The 24776-nt window shown below is 36.5% G+C and overlaps 1 protein-coding gene across 1 annotated transcript in view; it reads left to right on the forward strand.

The window, feature by feature from the left end:
- ntrk3a (neurotrophic tyrosine kinase, receptor, type 3a) overlaps positions 1-24776 on the forward strand; it is a 207904-nt gene that overhangs the window by 113868 nt on the left and 69260 nt on the right. Inside the window, exon 10 of the mRNA XM_079414124.1 lies at positions 861-963. Within this exon, the coding sequence (XP_079270250.1) occupies positions 861-963 (103 nt within the window). The remainder of the gene's footprint in view (positions 1-860; positions 964-24776) is intronic.

Below are 24776 nucleotides of genomic sequence, written 5' to 3' on the forward strand. Positions count from 1 at the left end.
GTTATGTCATTCTTGTACTGTAGTTCTCTCGTGAAAAGATTTTAAAAAATCATTTTAGATTATAAGTTATTATATTACCAAATAAGACATGTTTTGAGATTCAAGCTAAAGTTATAGCATGCTAGCATGTGTTTTTACAGTGTGTAGAATGTAAACAGAATGCACATTTTCTCTATGCGTACATGTAGAATACCCAGATGACCTACTATGTTTGCCAAAATGTGCAACTGAGCATACGGTTTCCCATGATGAAATGCGCTTGACTTGACCTTTCATTCCAGTGTGATTAATGAGAATGGAAGTGACTTCTTACTAGACTCAGTGCATTTCAGTCACTAATAATTTCGAGGATTATTTTATATTTGTACGCACAGGAGAATTTCTCACCAAACGTTTCTACATCAAATGTCTTGCCACATGAATTTGTTCTTGACCTCGTTCTAATCAAAATAAACGAGGTTATCCATTTGCATAGAACACATCTAAACCTTCTGCACAACCTTTTTCTTTACAACCTTATGTCACAAATTTCATAAATTCAAAATAGCTAAAAATTTACCGTGGGAATTAAACATGCAACGTGATGAGACGATACAACAACAATGTAGCATGCTAATGTTTGTTTTAAAATAGTGGTTATACAAAAAGTAATCAATATGTAAAAAATTGTTACTACACAATAAAACCATGGTTAAGTATGCTAGTATTCAGTTCCAAACATACAGTAATCCTGTATTTCTGCTAACCTGCTAAAGCTAAGCTAAGTGCTAACCTGACTGTTTAGGTTTTCATAAATCTGGCTCTCATCTCATATTGTGGTTCTTCAAATAAAATATATGTTGTGTTTTCTGCTTCTCTAGGTGTCGATTGCGGTTGGCTTGGCTGGCTTCGCCTGCGTTCTCCTTGTCGTTATGTTTGTGCTAATCAACAAATATGGCAGACGCTCAAAGTTTGGCATGAAAGGTAAGCCAGTGTAAACTATTCAGCGGGAAACTTGGCACATTGTGTTATTAGTGAATAAGTTTGACATCAACTGACTCATACCAACAGCTGTGATTTGTAGGAAGAAGGGAAACGCTAAAATGCTATCCTAGTTGTTATATTTTAACAATTTGCTCTGAATCAAACTCTTGAGTTGAGCTTCTTATTTGACATTTTAAAGTGTACGGCAAGGCCAAATCAGTTTGGATTTAGTGAATGTTTCTTTGGGAGTTCAGATGTGTATGTACATCTTTAATCATTCATTAAACTGAGTCCTAATGGGTGTTGTGTTTACTGATTTCAAGGAATAATGAGCCTGATGGAGTTTCAGCCACGCTTTTTGTGTCTAAATAGGATTCATATGTTACTGTGCTGGATGGACCCTTGGGTTTGTGTGAAGTCCAAAGCCTATGCATTGCTGGCGAGCAGTTAGCGGACGCTGTAGTTAGCCGTCGCCTTGCTTACGTGCTGGGATGGTGGGATGCTAGGCTCAGTCATGCTTTCCTGATTCTCCAATGGGTTTGGCAGGGTTGTTGTTTTCCTCTCTCCTCTCAGAATCCTCCAAAGCGCGGTTGGTTTGGCTACCCGTGATGCATTTTGGCTGCTTTTTTAGCCGTAGCAGTGGGAAACAACCCTGTTTTGCGTCCCAGCTCTGACACGAAAACCAGAAATTTCGAATTTTCCCCCTTGACATTTCAGTCGTTATGAATATGAGTCATCCGGATGTCATATAATGGCTTAGTAATGAACGTTACGTTGACATGTAGGCTCGTGTGGAACCGTGCAACACCAATTACACTACAACCAGCACAAATGCTCATGTATCAAAGGGATAATTAATGTGATGCTTTCGGTCCCCGGAGCCCCTTGCCATGTTGTATTTTTCATTCAACATCAACTGGAATGTAATCAGTGGCTCTGTCTGGTGGTAACGTTGTCAGAGTACCCATAAGCCACTTGTACGGCGCAGACAGAGCTCAAAATGAATGCGTGTCGTGTTGGCTGACTGGGTCTTGCCTTGGCACGATGCCACGTTCATTGACTTTCTCCGTTTTGCTTTGGTTCCCACGGGGACACAGCCCCCCCCCCCCCCTTTCTACCGTGTTTTACAACCGCTACCCTTGTCTCTTCTCTCCACCAATCCCTTTATACCCTCCCACCCTCTTCCGTCTGTTACCCCCCACTCTTGTTGACAGAAAGCGAGAACCTTTTTTAACAAAGGTAATTAATTGGAGATTAATCCGATAACGTAAACGGATGTGGAATTAAGTAAGAGGAGGGAGGAGAGCTCTGGATGGTGCTGGAAGAAGTCCGGCTGACGCTTCCGGCTTGATCCGATTCCTTCCGGCTGTTTCAAGCAAATTACAGGAAGATGATTGTTGTGCTTTGGTTTGCCTGTACCCTGTTATTCAGACTGTAGAAAGAAAGAACATCCATATACTTTATTGGTAACACTTTAGTATAGGGACCGATTCTCACTATTAACTGTTTAACATATTGTCTGTTTTTTAGTGCTTCTAAAGCACATATTTTGCATGACCATATACTACATCCCTAATCCAAATTAGGAGTTTACTGAGGCAAAAGTCATAGTTAATGGTTTATTAATGGCAAGAATTGGACCTTAAAATAAAGTGACCACCTCATTTTTTAACAACAATAATAAGCATACAATCATGAGTCATGGGTTGTTGTTGTTGTTGTTAATAATAATAATACTACTAATAATTTATTTTTATTTTATATATCTTTAAACTCTAGTATCACTTAATTGCAGATTGGCAGTGAATGCTATTGTGATTATACACATGCTGTGTTTATTTTATTATTATTATTATAATTATTTGTGTGTGTGTGTGTGAAATAGACTTATGATTATTAGATAATTATAATGGTGCTTTTTTCTTTTTTTCATACAAGTTATTAATTGTATGAAATCAGTTATATATTTCATATAGAGATAATTCATATAATAATTCAGAATTTCAGCAATTACAAAGTACAAATTTTATTTTCATTTTCGGCCCTTCTGAGATATTTATAATTTTCATATAAAAATATCTCATTGCCTATTTAAAAACCTTTAAATGTTTTCATGAGATAAATGTGTTGTGTGTGTGTGTGTGTGTGTGTGTGTATATACAGTATATAAATTTTTTTTTTATATATAGTTCTCTATATTTTTACATAGATAGCAGTTCAACTTGTACTAGAATGTGTATAATAGTTTTTAATAATAATAAAAATTAACATGATACTAATTAATACTTAGTTATTGCTTTTTATATATTTAAACATTTAGATTTTTTTATATATTTATACAGTACATTTAATATTCTAGATATGTATATATTCTTTACTTATATTAAATATGTAACATATAAGTACATTTTACGTTTGTATATATTTGCTGTTTGCTGATTTGTGGAATAAAAATACTTTTTGAAATGATTGGTTTCTTGTAGACAGCTTTACCACAATCCCCGCATTCTGCTAAATGCTGCTATAGTATCAGACTTCATTTCTTGGCCTTGTGCCTACTTTGCCCCTCAAGTCTGACCTCAAAGCCGCAAGCCCCTGGGGATAAAATGTGGCCTGCTGTCACCCTATTCAGCGATTTTATTATTCCTTTATTCGAAATCCAACAGTAGCCCTTTCTGTCCGACGGTCTGAGCTGAGAGCAGTGGAAAAAGCTGTTTGTACTCTGGTATTGAGACTTTACATTATTCTTTTGGTTCTCATCCAATGTGATGAATGAGAGTTGTTCATATGAGCTGAGGCGTAAATAATCTTAATCTACTCCTGTGGTGAAAAGAAAAAGATTCGGTCCAGGGAACACACAAAGTCCTTCAAAAAACATTGGTATTTTTCTGAAGTACTTGTAAATGAAGCTGTTCAGGTAGATAGCGCTTTTTGTCTCCATTTTGGATGTTATTGGAGGTACATCACTTTCTATGTTGTCTCCTCAAATGCTTCTTGGTGGAGATTGAAGCAAAGCTATCTGGAGAAATCTGGGTCCAGTCTTTGTTCATCTGCAAGTGCTACCTGGCATCGCTGGCTCTCTGTAGCAGGACCGCAGGGTGTTTAAAGCACCCTGTCTCCTGATTCTTATTCCAGCCCGCATCTTACGTCTGAGTTAAACTTTCTTTGAGGGCTCGCAGTGAGATCCCATTATTACCATCTTAAATCTGACAGCAGGGCTCTCACACAAATGGAAAAAGCTTTTTTTCTCTCTCTCTTAGAAGTCCTTACATCTGAGAAAGAATATGTGTGTGAAGTATATGTGTGTGTATATGAGAGATCTGTAGCTCCAGTCAATAAAATAGACAGCCGTGGTTCTGCACTTCCAGACTTCATTTCTGTGGATATGGAGCTCAGTTGCTTTTCTTCAGGTTACTTGTGGCAGTCTGTTTAATTGGACTCAAAGCATATTGCTCATTACAGACTTAGTGATCCTAAAACATCAATAGCACATCACACTTCCTGTGATTTACGCATATCTGCTTGATTTTTGTTTCTTTTTTTTTAACTCTTTGGTAGCGTTTTTTTCCCTCAACGACTTCCTGTGGTGTCTCAGTCAATTAAAAGTGTGTTTGAAATGGATGTCGCTCCACTTTGTATAAAGAATGATTAACTTAACCCCATCAGAAATCTTTTACAAGTCTAAGGCATGAATTCATGAGCCATGGATTATTATCTTGTTTAATGAATGATTTGGAAGTTCATCTATGAGATGCTTAATTGTTGTGTAGAAATAATGGCAATGAAAGCTATTATGCTGTGACAGACAATGCTTTCTAAGAAAACAATTATACCAATTGTATTCCAAATAAAATAAAATTTATTTTAATATTAATAATATTAATATTGTATACCAAATGGTATTAAACATTCACTTGTTTTATTATTATGTTTTTTTTAATGTTTATATATGTATTGATTTATTTTGCAATAGTATATTTGGCACAGTATTATTATTATTATTATTATTATTATTATTATTATTATTATTATTTCTTCTGTGGATGTTCTTGTTTTAAATATTTTTATTTATTTATTTTTTACTTATCACAGATTGAATAAGTGACATCACAACGCTAATTACATTTTCTTACAGATTATTATTATTATTATTATTATTATTATTATTATTTGTAGTAGTAGTAATAGTAGTATTAGAAGTATTATTGCTGTTGTTGTTGAGTTTATTGCAATTAATTTATATAGAATTATATTATATGTAATATTATATTAAATTGTTAAATAATTTTTTATTATTTAATTAAATCTGCTTAAACATTCATAGATTTTAAAATTGTATTATATGTTTATAATAAGAATATGGTATATAACAATAATTTATTTGTTTGTTTGTTTATTTTAGTTAGTTTTTAATAAAAAAATACCCCTTTTGATGAGGGTTATAACCCTACTTGGCCAAGGCTCTGTGTTATATTGATGAGAAACTGCAGAAATTAATTTAGCTGTTGTTTTGTCCCTTTTGAAATATATGTTAGCATTTATGCCAGCAGCACTGACACACACAACATGCCAAGTTACCTCATCTCAAGCTTTAGTTCTTTCAGAGATTGACCCATGAGCAGAAATGACAAATGGTTCTGTAGACCTTCTAGTTTCCTTTCCCTCATCTATACTGCTCCAGTGCATCTAATGAGGGATTGTGTGCTAGCAGCAGCCTGATTAAACTTCAGCTGGAGATTGTTCACTCTGTGTTTTTACTTCTAACATGCGGTATGCTTGATTTATTTCTGTGTTCGGGTTATAATTACAGATCTTTTTGAAAAGCATAATGAAGAGGAGATGAGGAAGACGACCAGTGTGCGACCTCATTTGTTCTCATTGACAAGGGTGGTAATCGGTGATCGACTGTAGATGGCTGAACTGCAGTGGCTACAGCAACCCAATCTCCCCCAATATACACACACACACACACACACACACACACTTCAGCTCTCCTCAGTTCTGGCCTTGCTGCTTCACAGAAGTGATTTGATTCTGACCTCACCAGGTGTAGTGCTGAGTTTGCTTTCCTGTGAAATCTGCCATATAAAGCATTTCTTTATGTTCTGCCTTTGTAGCTGGGAATGACCCATTTTATTGTCGCACCGTCAAACAAATGTCTTTCATTAGGTCCTTCATTTTTTCTTTCGACTTGCGTTGTCTTCCAACTACCTTCCTCTCTTTTTCCCCTTACCCTTTCCAGATTTTTCAGGTTTTTTTTTGTGCCTTCCTTCCTACTTTATTTTCCCTTTCTTTTTCTTTCTTTCTTTCTTTCTTTCTTTCTTTCTTTCTTTCTTTCTTTCTTTCTTTCTTTCTTTCTTTCTTTCTTTCTACTACTTTTGTACTTTATTTTCCCCTTCCAAATGATTTCTTCTTCCTTCCTTCCTTCCTTCCTTCCTTCCTTGCTTCCTTCCTTCCTTCCTTCCTTCCTTCCTCCCTTCCAACTTTTGTCTTTTTTTTCCCTTCCCTTCCATTCCCTTTCCAATTTATTTATATTCCTTCCTTCCTAAATTTTTTTCTTTCCTTCGCTCTTCCATTTTTTTCTGTCTTCAAACTTCCTTCCTTTTCCCCCCGTCTCCCTTCATTCTGTCTTCCTATCTTTTGTTTGCCTCATTCATTAGTTTTTTCTTTCCTCATTCCATTTTCCTTTCCTTTGTCTTCATTTTTCCTTCTCGATTGTTTCCAACAAACTGCAAACTACCAACAAACTTCCTGCTTGCTTTTATCCCTGCTTTCTTTTCCCTTTATTCCACCTTCATTCATTCTTCCTTCCTATTTTCTACTTTTCTTCATCTTATTCCATCCTTCATCAAACTTATTTTCTGTCTTTTGTTTCTCTGTCTGTCTTTATTCCTCCTTTCTTCCTTCCCTCCTTCTTTTGAACGAATATCTTTTCCAAAGCTTCCATATGACTTCCTTTTTGTTTTCTTTTCATTATAAACCTATTTGCGTTTTGTGCAAGCACGTGAAATCCACATGATTTATGGTTACACAGTGGAGACTACAAAGACTACAGGTCTCATCCATTTGTTTTTGATTGTTGGTGGGCTTGGAACCGCATTCATATGCTATTTCAGAGTTCAGCACCTTCCCTTTAGGGAATGCAGAGATCCATCTGGTGATATAACATCGGAAGAAGAAGAAGAGAGGAAAAAGAGGCTTTTAAAACAAAAAGAACAGGACAAGAGAACAAATTATTCTATTAAGCATCCTCTGCTTGTCATCCTTCAACGATAGATTCCCTGCCAAAAGGGCGAATGGAATAACCCCCCCCCCCCCCCCCCCTTAGCAGTGGCCTTGTATCTAAATAAAATCTCATTCTTTGTCCAGGAAGCTTTAGGTGATGCTTAACTTTGAACCAGGACAGTGTAATTATATTAGCATTATGTAATTATAAAGCAAATTCAATGTTTTCCATCTTTCCAGAGCACTGAGTGGGATGTTCTTGGCTTTTCTTTTGAGGGAAGGTTATACATCTGTCATACTGTTGGTGTCTGCATCCAATTAAATTTACAGAAGTCATTTGACATATACTCTCAGAAATAAGGGTATGGAAGTTGTAACTGGGGCGCAGTACCTTTTCAAAAGGTACACCTTTGTACATAAAAGGGCCATACGGGTTAGTACCCAAAAGTACAAAAGTCTACCTTTTGAAAAGATACCATCGGGCAGAATCCTCGCATCTCCAAAACCATTATTTTTCAGGAAATTAAAAAAACAGCATATTTTTTTTAGTTATTAAACATTGTATCGTTAAAGTTGGTATTATACCTTATATTGTTATCATATACTGTTGTGTACCAACATTAGCACAGCATTTCCCCAAAATCATGTTTAATCAGAGATACAAGATTTATGACTTGGGAGCAGGGAGATACGAGATTACGCTGTCATTGATAAGAATGGTACGGACACAGACGTCGCTGCTGCCAGCAGTGTTCATCAAAGTCTGCGGTCGCGTTGAGCCTTTTGACAAGAGACATGGCTTTAAGAGCTAATCAAAGCTAATGATTGTGGTTACATGCATCTTCCTAAACTCTATTTTAAACGTTAGAGCTATGAGTGATGCAATACCAAATTAAAACGATAAGCTGACTAGGCTCTCTAATAGACGGAAATTAATCTGCATGCAAATTTACCTTCGTGGCTCACGGGCTTCCTTCTGCACCGAAGCATTACAGCTATCGATTTTTAACAAAACAGGCCTACTCAAATGTATATAACCTAACTATTTTCACTCGTTATTGTCTAAAAAACAGACAGAGTTATCCAAAGATAGACTTACTTGGTGCCAGTAGACAGCCCTTTTTTCTCCCATAAATAAAAACGGATCGAGATAAAATATAATATATGAACTATCATTATATAATTCATATAATTGAATCATGAATAACCAGTGTTTTGAGGACATTTACCTCAGAGGACGTGTTGCTCGATGAGGATTCGTTGCGACTTTCAATCTTGAGGAGACATAATGCTGCGAGGCTCCCGCGGAGTGAAGAAGAGCTGGAGTTACGAGACTTCTCAGACAGTTGAAGTGTCCAATGGAGTTAAGAGATTTGCTCTCAAGCTATTTTCAACACTTTAGATTGGTTAATAATTTGTAAAAAAAAATAACAGATTTGAGAATGTTTTGACTTGACATGTTAGCTTTGATGAGTGTACCATGGGATTAATTGTGCAAGACTACTTAAAATCATGATCAATAACACACTTTCAGTCCACTGCCATCTCCACCTGCCTCTCTGGCCGCTTGCACATAGAGTCGGTTCTCACTCTCTCCACAGTTGATTGGAGTTGCCAGTGATGGCCTGAGCTGCACTGTCATTTGTCACTGTCCATTTTTGCGCGGTGTCTACCTCTACCTCCAATGACCCCCAGCGTGTGAGAGCAGGCACCTGCGCTCCGAGAACCGGGCTCCACGTGTCAGCCGGTGAACTGGAGCTGCCAGAGCAGGGGTGGGGCCTGACAGACACCGTATTAAACTCTGACACTCACACCACGACTCTCTCCTGTCCCCTCTGTGACTAACCAAACGCTTTCAGACCCCAGCACCTCCACCTTGTCTGCTTCGGTCGTCTTCAGTCTATCCTGGCCCCCATCACCCTGCCACTTTCCCTTCAGCTTCCTGATGCTGTGCACTCTCTTCTCCTTTCGTCTCATCCACCATCCCAAACATCTGTCACAAGGGTTTTTCCTTTAGGTTGTGCACCATTACCTGTGTAGGCCCCGCCAAAGGGCGATTAGTACACACCAGTGAAACAAAGTATATCACTCCTGACTGGCTCTCAGCCATGAAGCCTGAATCACTGAATCAGTGGCAGTGCTGATGCAAGTCCAAAGCACGCCTGAATACAATCCTGTCACAAGGATTTTGTGAGTTTTACATTAATTTATTACGTTTAAAAATGTATTTTTTAAATGTGATATTTGGAAAGTTTATGTAATACTTTATCTATGTACATGTATGTATATGTGTATGTGTGTGTGTGTATATATATATATATATATATATATATATATATATATATATATATATATATATATATATATATATATATATATATATATGTATATGTATATGTATATGTGTATATATATGTATATGTATATATATATATATGTGTATGTATATGTGTGTTCAATCATGTTATATATTATAACATAAATTATATATTTTATTCTTTTATATAAGATTATAATATATTTTCATTATAAAAAGCCATACATTAACATATATCCTTCCATCCATCCAATTCAGTGTGTGTTCGAAGGCAATTATATAAGATTGTCTTGTGTTTATGCGAGGAATTTAAATTATAAATTAAAAATGAAGAGCACTGATCAATAACCAGGATTAATATCATATATAAGGCATTTATATTGTTTTGGCAGACACTTTAATGCAGTTAAATGGCCATCGATTGCATATTTAACAGCCTATTGAAGACTGACATGCCTTTATGTCTTATTTTAAAAGCAATGAATATGTCAAACTGGCCAAACAAACATATAAACCATGCATAAAAATCTGGACAAATCTGAAATAAAATGTTTTATTCAATAGAATGCAAAACTGGACTGATTTATCTATCCAGTTACATACCGGCAACATCAGCTCGGTCAGCTCAGCAACATGGGTAAAATCCTGCCAAGAAGCTATGCATTAAACTAGACATGTCCTGCTGTATACATCAGAGCGGAAAGCTCCTTGAAGCCAGATATACATTCGTACGAAACAAGAAAATGCTTCATTCAGATCAGCTCCTTCTCAGATCTATCTCTCTGTCTCCATGTGCAGGTCTTAGAGGAGAACATGGCACGGTTTTCCATCGCCCGCAGGCCTCGTTCCCATCTGCCATGGTTTCTTTGCTCTGAAACAAAACAGGAGCCCCTCAGACCCTTTTATTTATTTACTGTATGGCAGTTAAAGATAGATGAGAAGAACCCCGGATAATCTGGCTCCCCTCCACTGTCACTGTCTTAGAAATAGAACGGAGCGATGAAGGGGCAGAACCTTCGTAATCGCCACAGTATCAAAGACAGGGCCCCAATGAAAAGAAGGCCGACTGAGGAGGCTTCTGGGACTCCTTGGGTAAGCTACTCCATCTGAGCTTCTGCCAGAGTCGTCCTGGGAATGTTTTGGCACTTCTTTCGCAGGGCTTGACTGCTCGTTATTTCTTAGTGCATCCATACAACAAAAAAATTATGTCTTTCAGATTTGGAGCATTGACTGATGCTGACTAGGGAGTGTTTTTATTTTTTGTTCCCATGAGGAATTCAGAGACTGAGATCTGAGTTGCATCAGCAGATAGAAAACTTGCGATTTGGCTAACATAGCACATTTTCCAAGACTTTTTACTATTCTCACTATTAGTTTACGAATGCAGTTTGTTGCTGCTAAATTGGTTTGTTCTGAAGTTTACATTTGTAGTGTTGGAAAGTTTGAATCAAGCGTAGCGTCAGTTCTGGCTGGTCACGTTGACAGCTGACTCTCAGCTGATCCACGTATACTTATAAGCATGAGACACCTATCACAGCACCCATATATAAGATCAATAGCTCAATAGCTAATTACCCTCCTCCTTTTTCAGCTCCTCCTCTTGTCAGTCAGGATTCAGCCTTCTGATTCTCCTTTTAATCAGACTTATTTCTAAAATGTTACATTAAATTATTGAACTTTTATGATATCTGCAATACATTTATGTTGGTTCTGTTCTGTCTACCCTGAGGGGTTATCGCTGCTCTCCCTGATCATACATACTGCAAGTAGCTTAAATGCTACCTTTTTTGCTGCATAGCTAACTACTTTTTCAAAGCAGTAGCTTGACTGTAGTTTGACAAAATGATGACTAGCTTTTAGCTTAGCATGCTACACTTTTAAAATAGCTTCCCCAGCACTGTTAATTATTTAGTTAAACTTTCTAAAGCACATCATTGATTTTCATTTCAAACTAATTTAGTTCAGCTCGAAGAATTGTTTTTAAAAAGTAAGGCCAAAGGCGGGCTACAGATTTTGTCGCTAGGCTTCAAATGGCCATGCGTTAAAGACTTTCACCAAAATATATGGGCATAAAACAGGCTGTTCTACTCGCTCCCCTAAGGAAAGTAGTCTTCAGCAAACGTTCATTAGCATTTTAATTGGATGCTTAAAGATATACATAATTATGAGTTCCCTCGCAGAAAAGTGAATGTTTAAGTACTGTTTTGTAGCACTAAACAGCTGTATACCCACTTGTACTCAGGCGATCAGTGTTTCCTGGCGCTATATGTAAAGGTGGAGCCGAGTCAGGAACAGGTAGTTGGGACAGATGAATGGTCTTGGAAATTCAGCACTTTTTTTGCTATGCTAAAATGTAGCGGATAATGAGGCACTTGAGTTTACTTATGGGGTAAGCAGTGCGGCTGCTGCATTTCATATGCTGTTTGTCATAATTTGTGGTTGGGTTTTTTTTCGCTTACATCAAGCATGTTTTTTTTTTCTCAGCATGCGGATAAGAAAACAGTTTTTGCTTGCTGTTTTTCTTGCAGTATAACTATGAAGTGTGTAGTATGTAACTTGGACAATGTTACCCACAATTCCTTTCATTTTCAATCCACAAATAGAGCTGCAGCTATGACATATGAGTTATGAAGTTTTTATGGCACTGCAGAGACATGCTACTATAAAAAAGTGACTCCGCTGACGTCTGCTCACACATAGATGAGGAAAAAGCCTCAGATGGTTTCGAAATCCTGTGACAGTGACAGTTAAAATGGTAGATCCTCGGCCAGAGACGTTTCTTCTTATGTAGAGAGATCTGATGGCGAGCTTTGTTCAGCCTTGCTTTGGAAAGCTTCAAACAGGCAGGCTGAAAGAGACCCAAAAGAATCCACAATCCTCGGCTTTCAAGACAGCAGGCTAATTGGTGAATATCTCAAGCTTAGCTAATGTCTGAGTGTTGTTTAAAGAAGAAAAAGGGGTGGAACTTTCCTCATAAGGCAGTTCAATGACTGCTTTGATGGTGTGTTTATGCTAGTTCTCTGCAGGCCTCTCGATTTCGTCTACATGGTGCCGCTTTGCAGCAGACCAGTATTGAGGGGCACATGGGAGATTCAACAGAAATGTCTGATGAAACTAATTACGCTACATTCAAAGGAACTTCAGCGTGTTGGATTGGTCTGTGTGTTTGCTTTTTGGGGGAAAACTTTCAGACAGTTAGAGCTAATGCTGTTTCATCATATACGGTAATGAAAGTGTTTGCATGTACAGCGAGGGAGGATGAGGGTTTGAAAGTTTTGTTAAAAGTTGAGAGCTGATTCCTACAGTAATTAATGGTATTCAGCAGATAATACAAGTATGTCTTATTTTCACTCTTACCTCAGGCAAAAACATTGACAGCTAAACCAAGAGAGTAAAATGAGGGATGTCATGTCACAAACAATGTCTAACCGCTAACGTTTCCAGCGTTAATTAAAGTTTTCTTTCTGAAATCAAACTTCCATAAAGTAATGAAAAGACAGCCAAACAGAACATATTTAAAATATAGCTATATGGACCAGGATTTGGACCAGTGCAATATAAATATAAATGTAGAACAATATGGAAAAAAATATAGATTATTATTATTATTGTATTTTTTTTTTTTTTTTTTACAGCCGTTATACAATAGTTGTGAGTGTATGTTTTTTTTTTTTTTTTTTACCTTCTGGTGTTCAGAAACAGAACCAGTGACTGTTTTAATGAGTGACATTTCAATCATAAACCAATTAGTTAAACAATTCTAAAAACTATTATTAAAGCTAATTAACAAAAAATGTCATTAATATATAACATTATTATTGTTTTTTTTTTTTTAAATGTGGTTCTTCTCATTCCTAATAATAATAATAATAATAATAATAATATTTTTTTAATTATACGTACACACACTAAATTATGTAAATTGTATTGTAATTTTAAATAATGTAATAAAATAATAATAACATTACGTTTAATAGTCATAGTAATCGTAGTAGTAATAACAATAATAATAATAATAATTTAATTTTTGTAATTATACATACACCAAATTATGTAAAATATTTTAAAATTATTTAATGAAATAAAAATACAATGTAATAATAATAATAATAATAATAATAATAATAATAATTATTATTATTATTATTATTATTTACAGTTTTTGAAATGTTTTTTGTTCTTAATATTCATAATAATAATAATAATAATAATAAAACTATTATAAATAATTATAATAGTAATAATAATAATAATAATAATAATAGCATTTTTGTAGTTATACACACACACACACACACACACACACACACTAAATTATATAAATTATATTTGCTTATAATTAATGATTTGATAAAATAATTATAAATATTTGGTGAAGTGAAGTGACATTCAGCCAAGTATGGTGACCCATACTCGGAATTCGTGCTCTGCATTTAACCCATCCAACGTGCACACACACACAGCAGTGAACACACACACACCATGAACACACACCGGAGCAGTGGGCAGCCATTTTATGCTGCAGCGCCCGGGGAGCAGTTGGGGGTTCGGTGCCTTGCTCAAGGGCACCTCAGTCGTGGTATTGAGGGTGGAGCGAGCGCTGGACATTCACTCCCCCCACCTACAATCCCTGCCGGCCCGAGACTCGAACCCGCAACCTTCGGATTACAAGTCCGACTCTCTAACCATTAGGCCACGACTTCCCACAAAAATAATAATAATGTGTTTAAAAAAAGTTTCATATTTCTGATAAAACCGTAACAGCAGAGAAAGTTCGGTCACAGTGCTTTGTCAATCTTCTTTCTTCCATCGTCAGGATATTTTAGCTGCAGTGTTTTCATTAGCATGTGTAGATGCCCTCAGGTTGGAGTTGAGTTCTCCAATGGCTGGCCTGCACACTGGACCAGTGTCCTCAATGGATGTGGCCTCTGGATGGTTCTCTCCCTGGGGCTCTTCTCAAATGAGAACTCCAGCTTCTTAATGTTTCATGAGGTGACCTTTCAATTTTGAAGTAACTGGGAATAATTGTTGTGTAATCACAAGCCATTTTCCTTAATTATTCATTTGCGAAGATTGGGAGAGGCACAGTAAAAGAGGTGGGGAAGAAATAGATGGAGGGAAGGAAAAATAGAGGGATAACAAAAGTGGCAATTGCGGGTTGATGGATAAGGATAAATGAATCCACTGAGAGCCACTTCCTACCAGCCAGCCGGAGGACGTTAACTCTTATTTTGCTGTATTTTTAAACCTTTAAAAGAAATTATGGACTTTTCCGTTATTGGATTTCCCATTAAAGCTCGACTCTGCAGGTTGTCAATGAACAAGGATTCATTCCAAGTCTTTATGGGACGCTAAGCTATCTCTGGGATAAAAGTGGTGACTCCAGCCGAGTGTGCATGATGTTTACTAATTGGGTCTTAAACGGAGGTTGGTTCTGCTTCTTAAAGTAGGATAACAGAGCAAATAGCTCAACTCTAAATAAAGCACATCCTTTAAAAGTTGACATTGTGGCATTGACCCTTGTTGTATATGCAGAAAAGGCTTTCAGGTGCATGACAGTGACAAATAATGTTGTTATATAAATGTAAATGTTGTTAAATATATTGTTTTTTAAAGATATATTTTATTATTATTATTATTATTATAGTACAGCTGTATGGACCAGAATAAATAAGGCTGTTTTATTTTATTTTATTATATTATATTTTTTATTATTAATCATTTTATTTTTATTCACACATGCACACACACACACGCTAAATCATACACATAAGTCAATGTATCGAAGTATTGCATCTTAACTTTGTGTAAAATTGGAAAATCTGTACGTGTTGGTTTTCTCTTACGTCTTTGTTTGTTTACAACAGTATTCCGTAGTTATCAAGGCACAGGAGGAGCTAAAGTGGTTCTTCACAGTTACATTTGATACTCAGGGAAAAATTACTGAGTCGTAATCATGGCGTGGACCCAGACTAGTCCTTGCAAACGCAGTTGGGGGAACAGGTTCTGGTCCAAGCTTGAGCTGTGCTTGTGGAAAAACACCTGTGCTTTCCCTCTCTCTAATGGGCTAGCTGGCACACATTTGAAGGACCTAGCCTCTTGTCAGCAATTAGACACCTGTGCGGCTGTGCATAGGCATGCAAAGGACGTACATAATTTGCTGACGTACAATTTAGCTAGTTCACATGGCATCCTTTGTACGGAACGTTCTGTTGCTTCCGAACAAGAGGTCGCATATGCTTCGCCCCTTGGGGATCGCTAGCCTAACTAGCCTTATGTGATTTCCAATATGTGATTTCTATATAATGTCAAACACATCTCTAATGCAGCTGCCAAAATCCAAACCAGTCCCATATGCTGTAACTGGAGTAGTTACAGATTAACCTTGTTGCAGTTCATTTAAATGGTTTGCATTTTAAATATGGAATTTGAGAAGCCCCTAAGTGCTTCTTCACGGCCGCCAGCAGACCGCAGTGGAGCAGTTTTCTCTCGCCATGCCGTGCATTCATTTAATCTAGAAGGCTGTGGGGACAAAGTGGATAACATTTTAACTAAGAGCCCTTTAAATTGAAATCTCGGTAATTAAGTACTTTTGTTTTGGCCTTGTTTGATGCATTTATTGCTTCTTGCCGTTGTTCGCCTGCTCTCTATTTAGCCTAAGTAAAACCTTCCAGAATGTTCAGTCTGATAATTGAGTTCTGATAATGCAGAATTTTAATGTTGCATTAAAATGGCTATTGGCGTATAGAGATGTTGGATAATTAGTTGCACTTGTCTTGAGATTTTTCTCTTACTTTACTCTTAGGGTTAGAGATTGGAAGAAAATGTATGAAGTTATATTTTTTTAATATTTAAACCAGATATGGGGACAAATGAAACTATAGTAGGACTGGAACAATATTTAAAAATAAACTAAAAAAAACAATAAAATAAATCTAAAAATACTTGAAACCAGATACATTTACTTGAGATGTGAAACTGAATAAGACCTGTTTTCATACATTTTATTTTGTAAATTGAAAACTGTATTACTTTTTCTAGGAATTATTTTGTAATACGCATATAGTATATAATACAATGTAATGCAATACAAGTGTAACAGGGCAAACGAGACGAGACATGTGCGAATCCATTTGCAAGCTTTATTAAAAAGGGACGTGGTCAAAACACAGGCAGGGTCAAAACACCAGCAAACAAGTATGGCATGGGCTAGACACAGAGTAATCCTAGGGCAAGTGTGGGTCTTTGATCGGTGAATAATATCCAACAGGGCAAGGCAGAGAGATAATCCAGGTACACTAGCAATAGTCCATGCGAGGTGCAAACAGAGTCCGAACGGCAAGGCAAAGGGTTAATCCAGGAAACACAGGCTAGAAAACCATAAACAGGTTCCATATCCCAGCTATCACTTGGAGAGATGATAAACGCAGAAGAATACTGGAACTAAACAAAAACACAGAATGGCTCGGTAAGGCAGCTAACACTAGGAGAGTGCTATATGCAGAACAATACTCTGCGATCTATGAAAGGACGTCCATGGTTTATGTAGGGTGTGTAATTGTGTGATAATTCTCAGGTGTTAGCGTGTGATTGAGACAGCTGTGTACTTAGTGCAATGAATGTTGGGAAATGCAGTCCAGGGTAATATGTAACAGTCTGTGTGGTGTGAGAGTCAATGTGATGGAGGAGTGACCTCTGGTGGCGAGCGAATGGAAGTCCATATACCGGATTCATGACAACAAGCTATGAAATCAAGTTTCATTATGCTATCTTAATATCTGAATCTCATGTAAGTATATCTTGTTCGTGGATTATTAGATATTTTCCTAGAAATCTGAAAAAAAAAAAATAATCTTATGGTTATTTGCAGTGCAAGTGTATTTGATGAGATGTTTTGCATGTTTTCAAGTTGTGAGCAATAAAAAAAAAATACACTGATCTTTTTTTTTCTCTATATTTCTGAGCTATATCTATGACAACATCATAGAGTGAGGACCTCTAAGAACACCTTAGCAACCATATAACGACTCCATATAACCCTACACAGCACTCTAGCAATGTGGCAAGGAGTTTTAGACTTTAAAAATGTGTGTAATCAGTGTTTGGCAGGTGTATGTACATCATTTGGTTGTGAAGTTGACCTTGATTGCTACTGGTTGTTTTATATTAAAAATAAAGAGAACGGAAATATGTTTTTTTTTTATGGGAGTGCTACCTTCTGCATACTCGCCATTTGCCATATGGTTCGAATCAGTGGCGGCTGCTGGTCTTTCAAAGAGGGGAAGCTCATTTTCGGCCTACATCATAAAAATTGTCCATTTAGTTATACATAAATTCTGCCATCGTGTGCAGTTTGCTAGCTGGCTAGTTCACCGCCTGGCCTACTGTATGAATGAATGAATGAATGAACAAACGATCTAAAAAAACATTAAACTCGACGGAGGAAATGTGGGAATTAGGTTAAACTGAAACAAGGAATGTGGTGTATAATTGTGTGAAATGTATAATGAAAATTGGCCAGCAATTTCGCCAAGCAAATATCAAGAAATAGTTGCAGCAGTTTGTCTTTTGACTACACTTGCAAAGTCCACTATGGGACTGAGCTCGAATCAGTGTTGCCAACTTCTTTCGATGGAAAGTAGCTAAAGCCAGTTTGAAAAGTCACTAAATGTCGCCTAATGACGTCATGCGCTAATTAGCATATTAATTACGTCATCGCGTCATATTGCCTTTTACATTTGTTTGTCTCTCTGTGCTCATACTGTATTTTAATGCAGCCAAATTCTCAATAAAACTGTTCTCCTTTATATATTTTTTACTGTTTATGTTGTCAGTCAACTGGATAAATATGAAATAGTGACTGAAACGCAGCCCTTTAAGAATACATAACCAGCTCTCCCTCCCAAGAAGTTAGTCTGCACAAAAATCCTAATTTATAATCGAGCCGTCGTCTGATTAAATCAAATAATACACACAAGATAAGACAAGACGATTCCTGTGCTGTGATTTCGGCTATATTTGCATGTAAAATTAGAGAATTTTACATGCAAAAAGCCGCTCACTGAACAGAGAAAGAGGTGCGTGCGCGCTGACCTCGCGCCGTTGCGGCAGTACCAGCAATCACAGAGACTCGCTAAGGTTGGTCAAAGAAGTCGCTAGATTTGTCGCTAGTCACTTTTGGGGACAAGGTCGCTAGGGTGGTCTGAAAAGTCACTAGGGTGGTCTGAAAAGTCGCTAAATTGGCAACACTGGCTCGAATAGCTTCAGCATCAGCGACTTCTTATAGGACACAATCGCTGTCAATCAAAAGGAGATGCAGTCTTTCGACAAACCCTCCAATCATCACGCAGAAGCCCGGAGTCCAGCCCCACCCACTCCTCCATTCACCCCCAGAGACGCTGAGCGTCCGGGGGCGGGACGTAATCGCAGCATTTATCCAATGAGCGTCTAGTTTTGAAGCACTGAAAAAAACTGTTCAAAGCAGCCCCATTGAAGTCAATGGACGCTGGGCTTCAACAGGCAAATACACTGTGACGCTATGGGAATATATGAGAAGGAAATCGAGTCACCTGCTATATGTAGCTGATTCTGAACGAACTCGTCTTCGAGATGAACGTGTTCTAACGCATTTTTTATCAATAGCATGTTAACACAATAGTACATGTTTGACCATTAATTTTTTGACATTATAGGGGAAGCCGAGCTTCCCTTGCAGTCTTAAAGAAATCCCCACTGGTTCGAATTCATTAAATAAGTCCCTGGAAATCACGGAGAAACACTGCAAAAAAATACTTAAAACATTCTTAAATCAAGATGCATTTACTTGAGCAAACTGACGTAAGATATAGAGTCTTGTTTTCTAAAAATATTATCAAAAAGGAAATATCTGCCAGTGGGGTACGAAAAATCAACTTATTTTTCCTTTGAATTAAGTTTATTTTTCAGACTCCGTTGGCAGATATATTTTCTTGTTTTAAGTTTCAACTCCTGCCTTTTTCACTGCCTTTTTCAAAAAACAATACTTAAGGTCATTGCACACTGTCCGAAATTCTTGTCCGTTACTAAAATTTTGCACATTAAAAAATAAATACCGACATTACATTGTGTCAATCACATTTAAGGTCCTTGCACACTGAGCCTGAAATTTCCATATGCTTTTAAAAACATTTTCTTTGTATTCGTCATCCTTTCCTCTCAAAATGCTACCTGCGGATGCGAAAAAGGCAGAAAATTGAACCCGATCTTTTTCATTATAAAAAAAAAATAAATAAAAAATTGGATCATTTGGAGCATTTTTCACATCCGTAACAAGCATTTTGAGAGGAAAGGATGACAAATATAACCCCCCCCCCCCAAAAAAACACATGAAAAATCAAGACTCGAGGTGCAAAGACCTTTAATGTCTTACTTAATTTTGCTTCCCAAGTAAATGTATCTTGATTTAAGATATTTGTACTGGAAAACAAGGCAAAAACTGGGTAAGAAAATCCCTTGGACCCCATTGGCATCCATTATATGGATAAAAACGGTTGAAACTAAGCTTCTATTGCATTTATTTTTTTCACGAACTATTCAGTCAGGTTTCTCTCATCCCAGCTGCGAGCATCCCTCTCTAGGTGCCATAAATTTGACGTGCATCAGTTTGCAGGAGAGGCAGGTGAAATTATGTGTGTGAAAAATTCTCGTATTGATTTCGCAACGGTCAAAGTTGGAAGGTCACCAATCATCTTTGGCTGTGACAGGCAGTATCTGTCCACCTGTCCCCAGTGAATGAGTGAGGGACCTCGGGGCAGCTGGACTGCAGCAAAGAAATCAGAAAACAATTCTGGAGGATTGACATTACCTCACATACACACAGCATTTACTCAGTTCTGTGAGCTAAATCAATAGCTTTCAGCTAACCTTGTTCATATTCTTTGTCTAATAAAATTCAGGCAAAATGATGCTTCTACTCCATCTCTCTGCGCTATTTACCTACTTACCAAGGGAATACGTCTTGCCTAATTCCTGTCTTAACTCTCCTGTGGTATCAGGACCAGCAGACGGGCAAAACAAGCCCATCATTCTTTCAGGCAATCACATCCTATAAATAAATGGGTGGCAATTAGAATGAGAAATGTGTGTGTGCACAGCATTCCCTCGGTTCCCTCTGCAATGGCTGTCACTTTGTGGTCTACTTTCACCATCACAGTCCCACTCTCACATACGTGTGATAGGCGAAGCTTTGTGAAGCTGGCCGTCTGATGAAACTTTGTTTTTGGTTGACACCGTAAGCTTATGAAAAAGGAAAGGTTCTCTAGGATGGCAAAGAAAAAATGAAACGCAGCTTTAAGAAAGATAATTGCCTGTCAGTCATGTTTTACACAGAATGAGGCCATTTCAAAGAAGGATTTGGGATCTGGGAGACATTTGTGTATGGATCCGTAGAGGATGTGAAGCAGTTCATCAGTGTCACGACTGGAAACAACAAGATCTGTCAGTCATCTTACTCAAAAACAGACAAAAAGTTTAGGTTATTCGGACAACTTCTGTAGTTTCACTCTTAATTTATCAGGTACACAAGGTCTTAAAGGTTTTTTATTTTTTTTATATGGAGTCAATTTTACTGGTAAGAAAAAAGTGCAGTAAGGAGAACAAACACTGTCTCAGTTAAATGGTGCTTCAGTAAAACAGAATGAACTGAATTTGTCATTTTTGTGATACATCTCTAAGTTCTCAGAACAATGTTTGTGATGTTTAAGCTACAATTAGAATACATACACTTGTAAGTGTAAGCAAGTTATCTGTTTGTTATCTGTAAAATATGACAAAATATGACATAAAAAGCATATAAATCACTTGTTTTTCTACAGTAAAACTGTCCAACAGCGACACCAGCAGGTAAAGTTACAGCATGAGTTGGAGTCTCTCTCGCCTCCCCTAAGCCCATTGATTTTTAACTTGTTAGCTAGCACCCCCCATTTTGGGCCTTACAGCTGAAAATGATCACAATATAATTTTATATTATCACGATAATTCTTTCCATATCAGTCGATATCGATAATTATCACGATAAATGTCAAATCTTTATTTCTTTCAAGTTTAAAGCCAGATTTTTGCTCCAAAGTGAAACTAATTAATTTTCCTTAACAATATATAAGTCAGTCAGTAATCATACGCTGATGTGCGTTCATACAGATGATAATCATGCAGATACAGCGACATTCCCCACAACACGCACACACACATGAAAAATGTTGAAGAAAAAAAAGAAAAATTATTATTTGTGCAAAAAGCCGATCTCTAAGTTACGCCCCCGTCAGATGCCAGGTGCGTCACGCGCTGTCACGAGAGAGCGCCAGGATTCAAATAAACAATAGTCCGCGGATCTGTGACTTGTTTTTCAGTGGATGGTCTTATTCTGTTTGTAACACTATGCTACAAAACCGTGTTGTTGTTTTTTTACCACCAAGACGCTGTTTTTAAGCGTAATTTATTCCATAACGGAAACAAGCAATAACTCTCCCGAAGAAATGAAACGTAAACAAAGGAATAGTCATCCATATTACAACGCTATTGTTTCGTTGGATTAAAAGTGTTCTGTCTAACTAAACTGGGATTTCATCAGTGGATGCGTTTGTGACTCGTTATTGCAATGATAATGGTATGTACTGCTGGTATGTACGGGTTAACAGACCTCTGAAGCATGCGGTGAGTTTGATGGAGTGTAATTGATAATGAATGGGGGAAAGCCATGTGAGAGGAGGCAATGCCTCCATCGCGATGTGATTGGATAGGACTTGTTATGATCAGCTGTGATTGGTTCATGCGATAAATCCCACCTCTTGTGTTTGTGCGCTTTCCGCATTCGTGAATCAGTCCGAATGAACAATATAATAGCGTTAATGGGAAGACTAATAAAAAAGTAAACAACTCACACACTCACATTCACCACTTTGTCCACCTTGTCAAGTCAAAATCAAACTTCAAACAACCTGAAAAAATGAGCTGATGATCCGAAAATTAGTTTATTATTAAAAAGAACAGCTGAACATCAGTTCATATATATATATATATATATATATATATATATATATATATATATATATATATATATATATATATATATATATATATATTTACTGTAATTGTTTAAATAAAATATATTGTTTAAATTGTTATACTGCCTTGAGTCATTAATTTTTTAATAAATATAAAATTCTTAAAAACACTAAACTGATGAGATTTATAATTGGTTTTAACAAATAGCCTATTAATTGTTAATGTAAAAATACAAAATAGATTTAAAACAAAATATTTAACCAAGAAAATTTGACTGAGACATGAATTTACATAAAAAAGTGAGATGAATTTACATTTAATATATATATATATATATATATATATATATTTCTTTAGAAAATTAGAGAAAAAATCTATATATATCTATGTATATATATATATATATATATATATATATATATATATGTATATATATATATGTATATGTGTGTGTGTATATATATATATATATATATATATATATATATATATATATATATATATATATATATATATATATATATATATGTATATGTATATGTGTATATGTATATGTGTATATATATGTATATATATATATATATATATATATATGTATATATATGTATATATATGTATATATATATATATATATGTGTATGTATGTGTGTATATATATATATGTATGTATATATGTATATATGTATGTATATATGTATATATGTATATATATATATGTATATATGTATGTATATGTGTACAAACATCTGTTAAACTTGTTACAATAGCACATATTCTAAACCTTAAAAGATGTTTCAGTCTAATAGTGTAGTATTTTGAATGTAACTCCACAGAAAAATCCATTACATGTACATTGTAGGAGATAATTGAGATATATTTAGAGATCAAAACATCATAAACACTTGAAGGCTCCTTTGACTTGGACCAGAAAGAAACCACCAGGCAACCTCCCAGAACACCTTGGCAACCACGTAGAAACATTCTAAAATTAGTCAGAAAATCACACCAGCCATCCAAAACACCTTTAGCATTATTCTTGTTCTAGTTCTTGACATTTTAAACGCTCTCCAACACCTTTTCCACCTTTCTCTACACACTTTAAACACAACTTTCTCTTTCTATTGATCTGGGTGTTGTCAGTATTTTGTGTTTTGTTTCTCTTTACTTTTCCTACTCTGCTAAAGACAGATCATTTCGATTTTAAATCATTGACCTTGATAATTGGCTTCAATTGTACAAGTCATTTACAAACTCAAGGAACCTTGATGAGCAAATGTTGCCAATTAGCTCGAGATGCAAATGAGCCAAGACAAGTGCAGGAAGTGCATCCTGTTTCCCATTCTGAAATGCTCTCTGGTGGCTTTCTGAAGGACCTCATTTCCAAAAGAGTCCTTCTTGGTAAGAGAAAGAGGGAATGTTGAGGAAGAGATGAAGCCAAATGGGTGACACTGACTCTAGAGGACAGCCGTGGAGCAAATCTGATTAAGGCTCTATCTGTGGAACATCACAATACAGCATCAAACCCAAGTGTGAAATGAAAGCTGAAGATGTGGGTTGTATTCTTTAAAGAGTTGTGTTGTTTTTCTGTTAGTGCTTAATCAGTGTCTGAGACGAATTTGGGCTGTACATTTGAGGAGAAGGTATACATGTTACTGGCATGAAGAGGGTTATACTTTGAAATATAATGCTCGTTGTACCTGCATGACAAAAAAGGTTTTACTTGATTTGAAATGGCGAAGAAGAAACTAGCATGATGCTAGTCGCTGTAGGAAGAGGCAGGTTAAAACAGGACGAGAACCCTGCGGTGGCACCTACATGTGTTGTTTTTATACACAGCGGTGCCGTCTGGATAAACACATCGCAGACAGTCAGGCGGAAGAGGAACGTTTCAGAGCGTGGGGAGGAGAATGAGAAAAAGGGAGGTGGTAATTTGCATTGAGACTGCCTTTGAGAGTGATGCAGATACCTCCTTTTTCTGATCTATTGCTTTTTCTTCCTGTATAAGGTCATATTTCACCTTGAAATCATAAGAAAAAGGAATTACATCTCGCATAAAAAACGGAAACCTATTTTTAGGACCATTAAGATTTGCGCATTTTTTTCACTATGATTAAGACCGTTTCCATTTCATTTCTCACTACTGTAATGTGTCCGGACAATTTTTTGTACTCTTTATTCTCATTAATGATTAAATAATGATTGGATTATTATTACTGCAGTACTATTATTT

Source organism: Barbus barbus, assembly GCF_936440315.1.
Source record: "Barbus barbus genome assembly, chromosome: 50".
Lineage (NCBI taxonomy): Eukaryota > Metazoa > Chordata > Actinopteri > Cypriniformes > Cyprinidae > Barbus > Barbus barbus.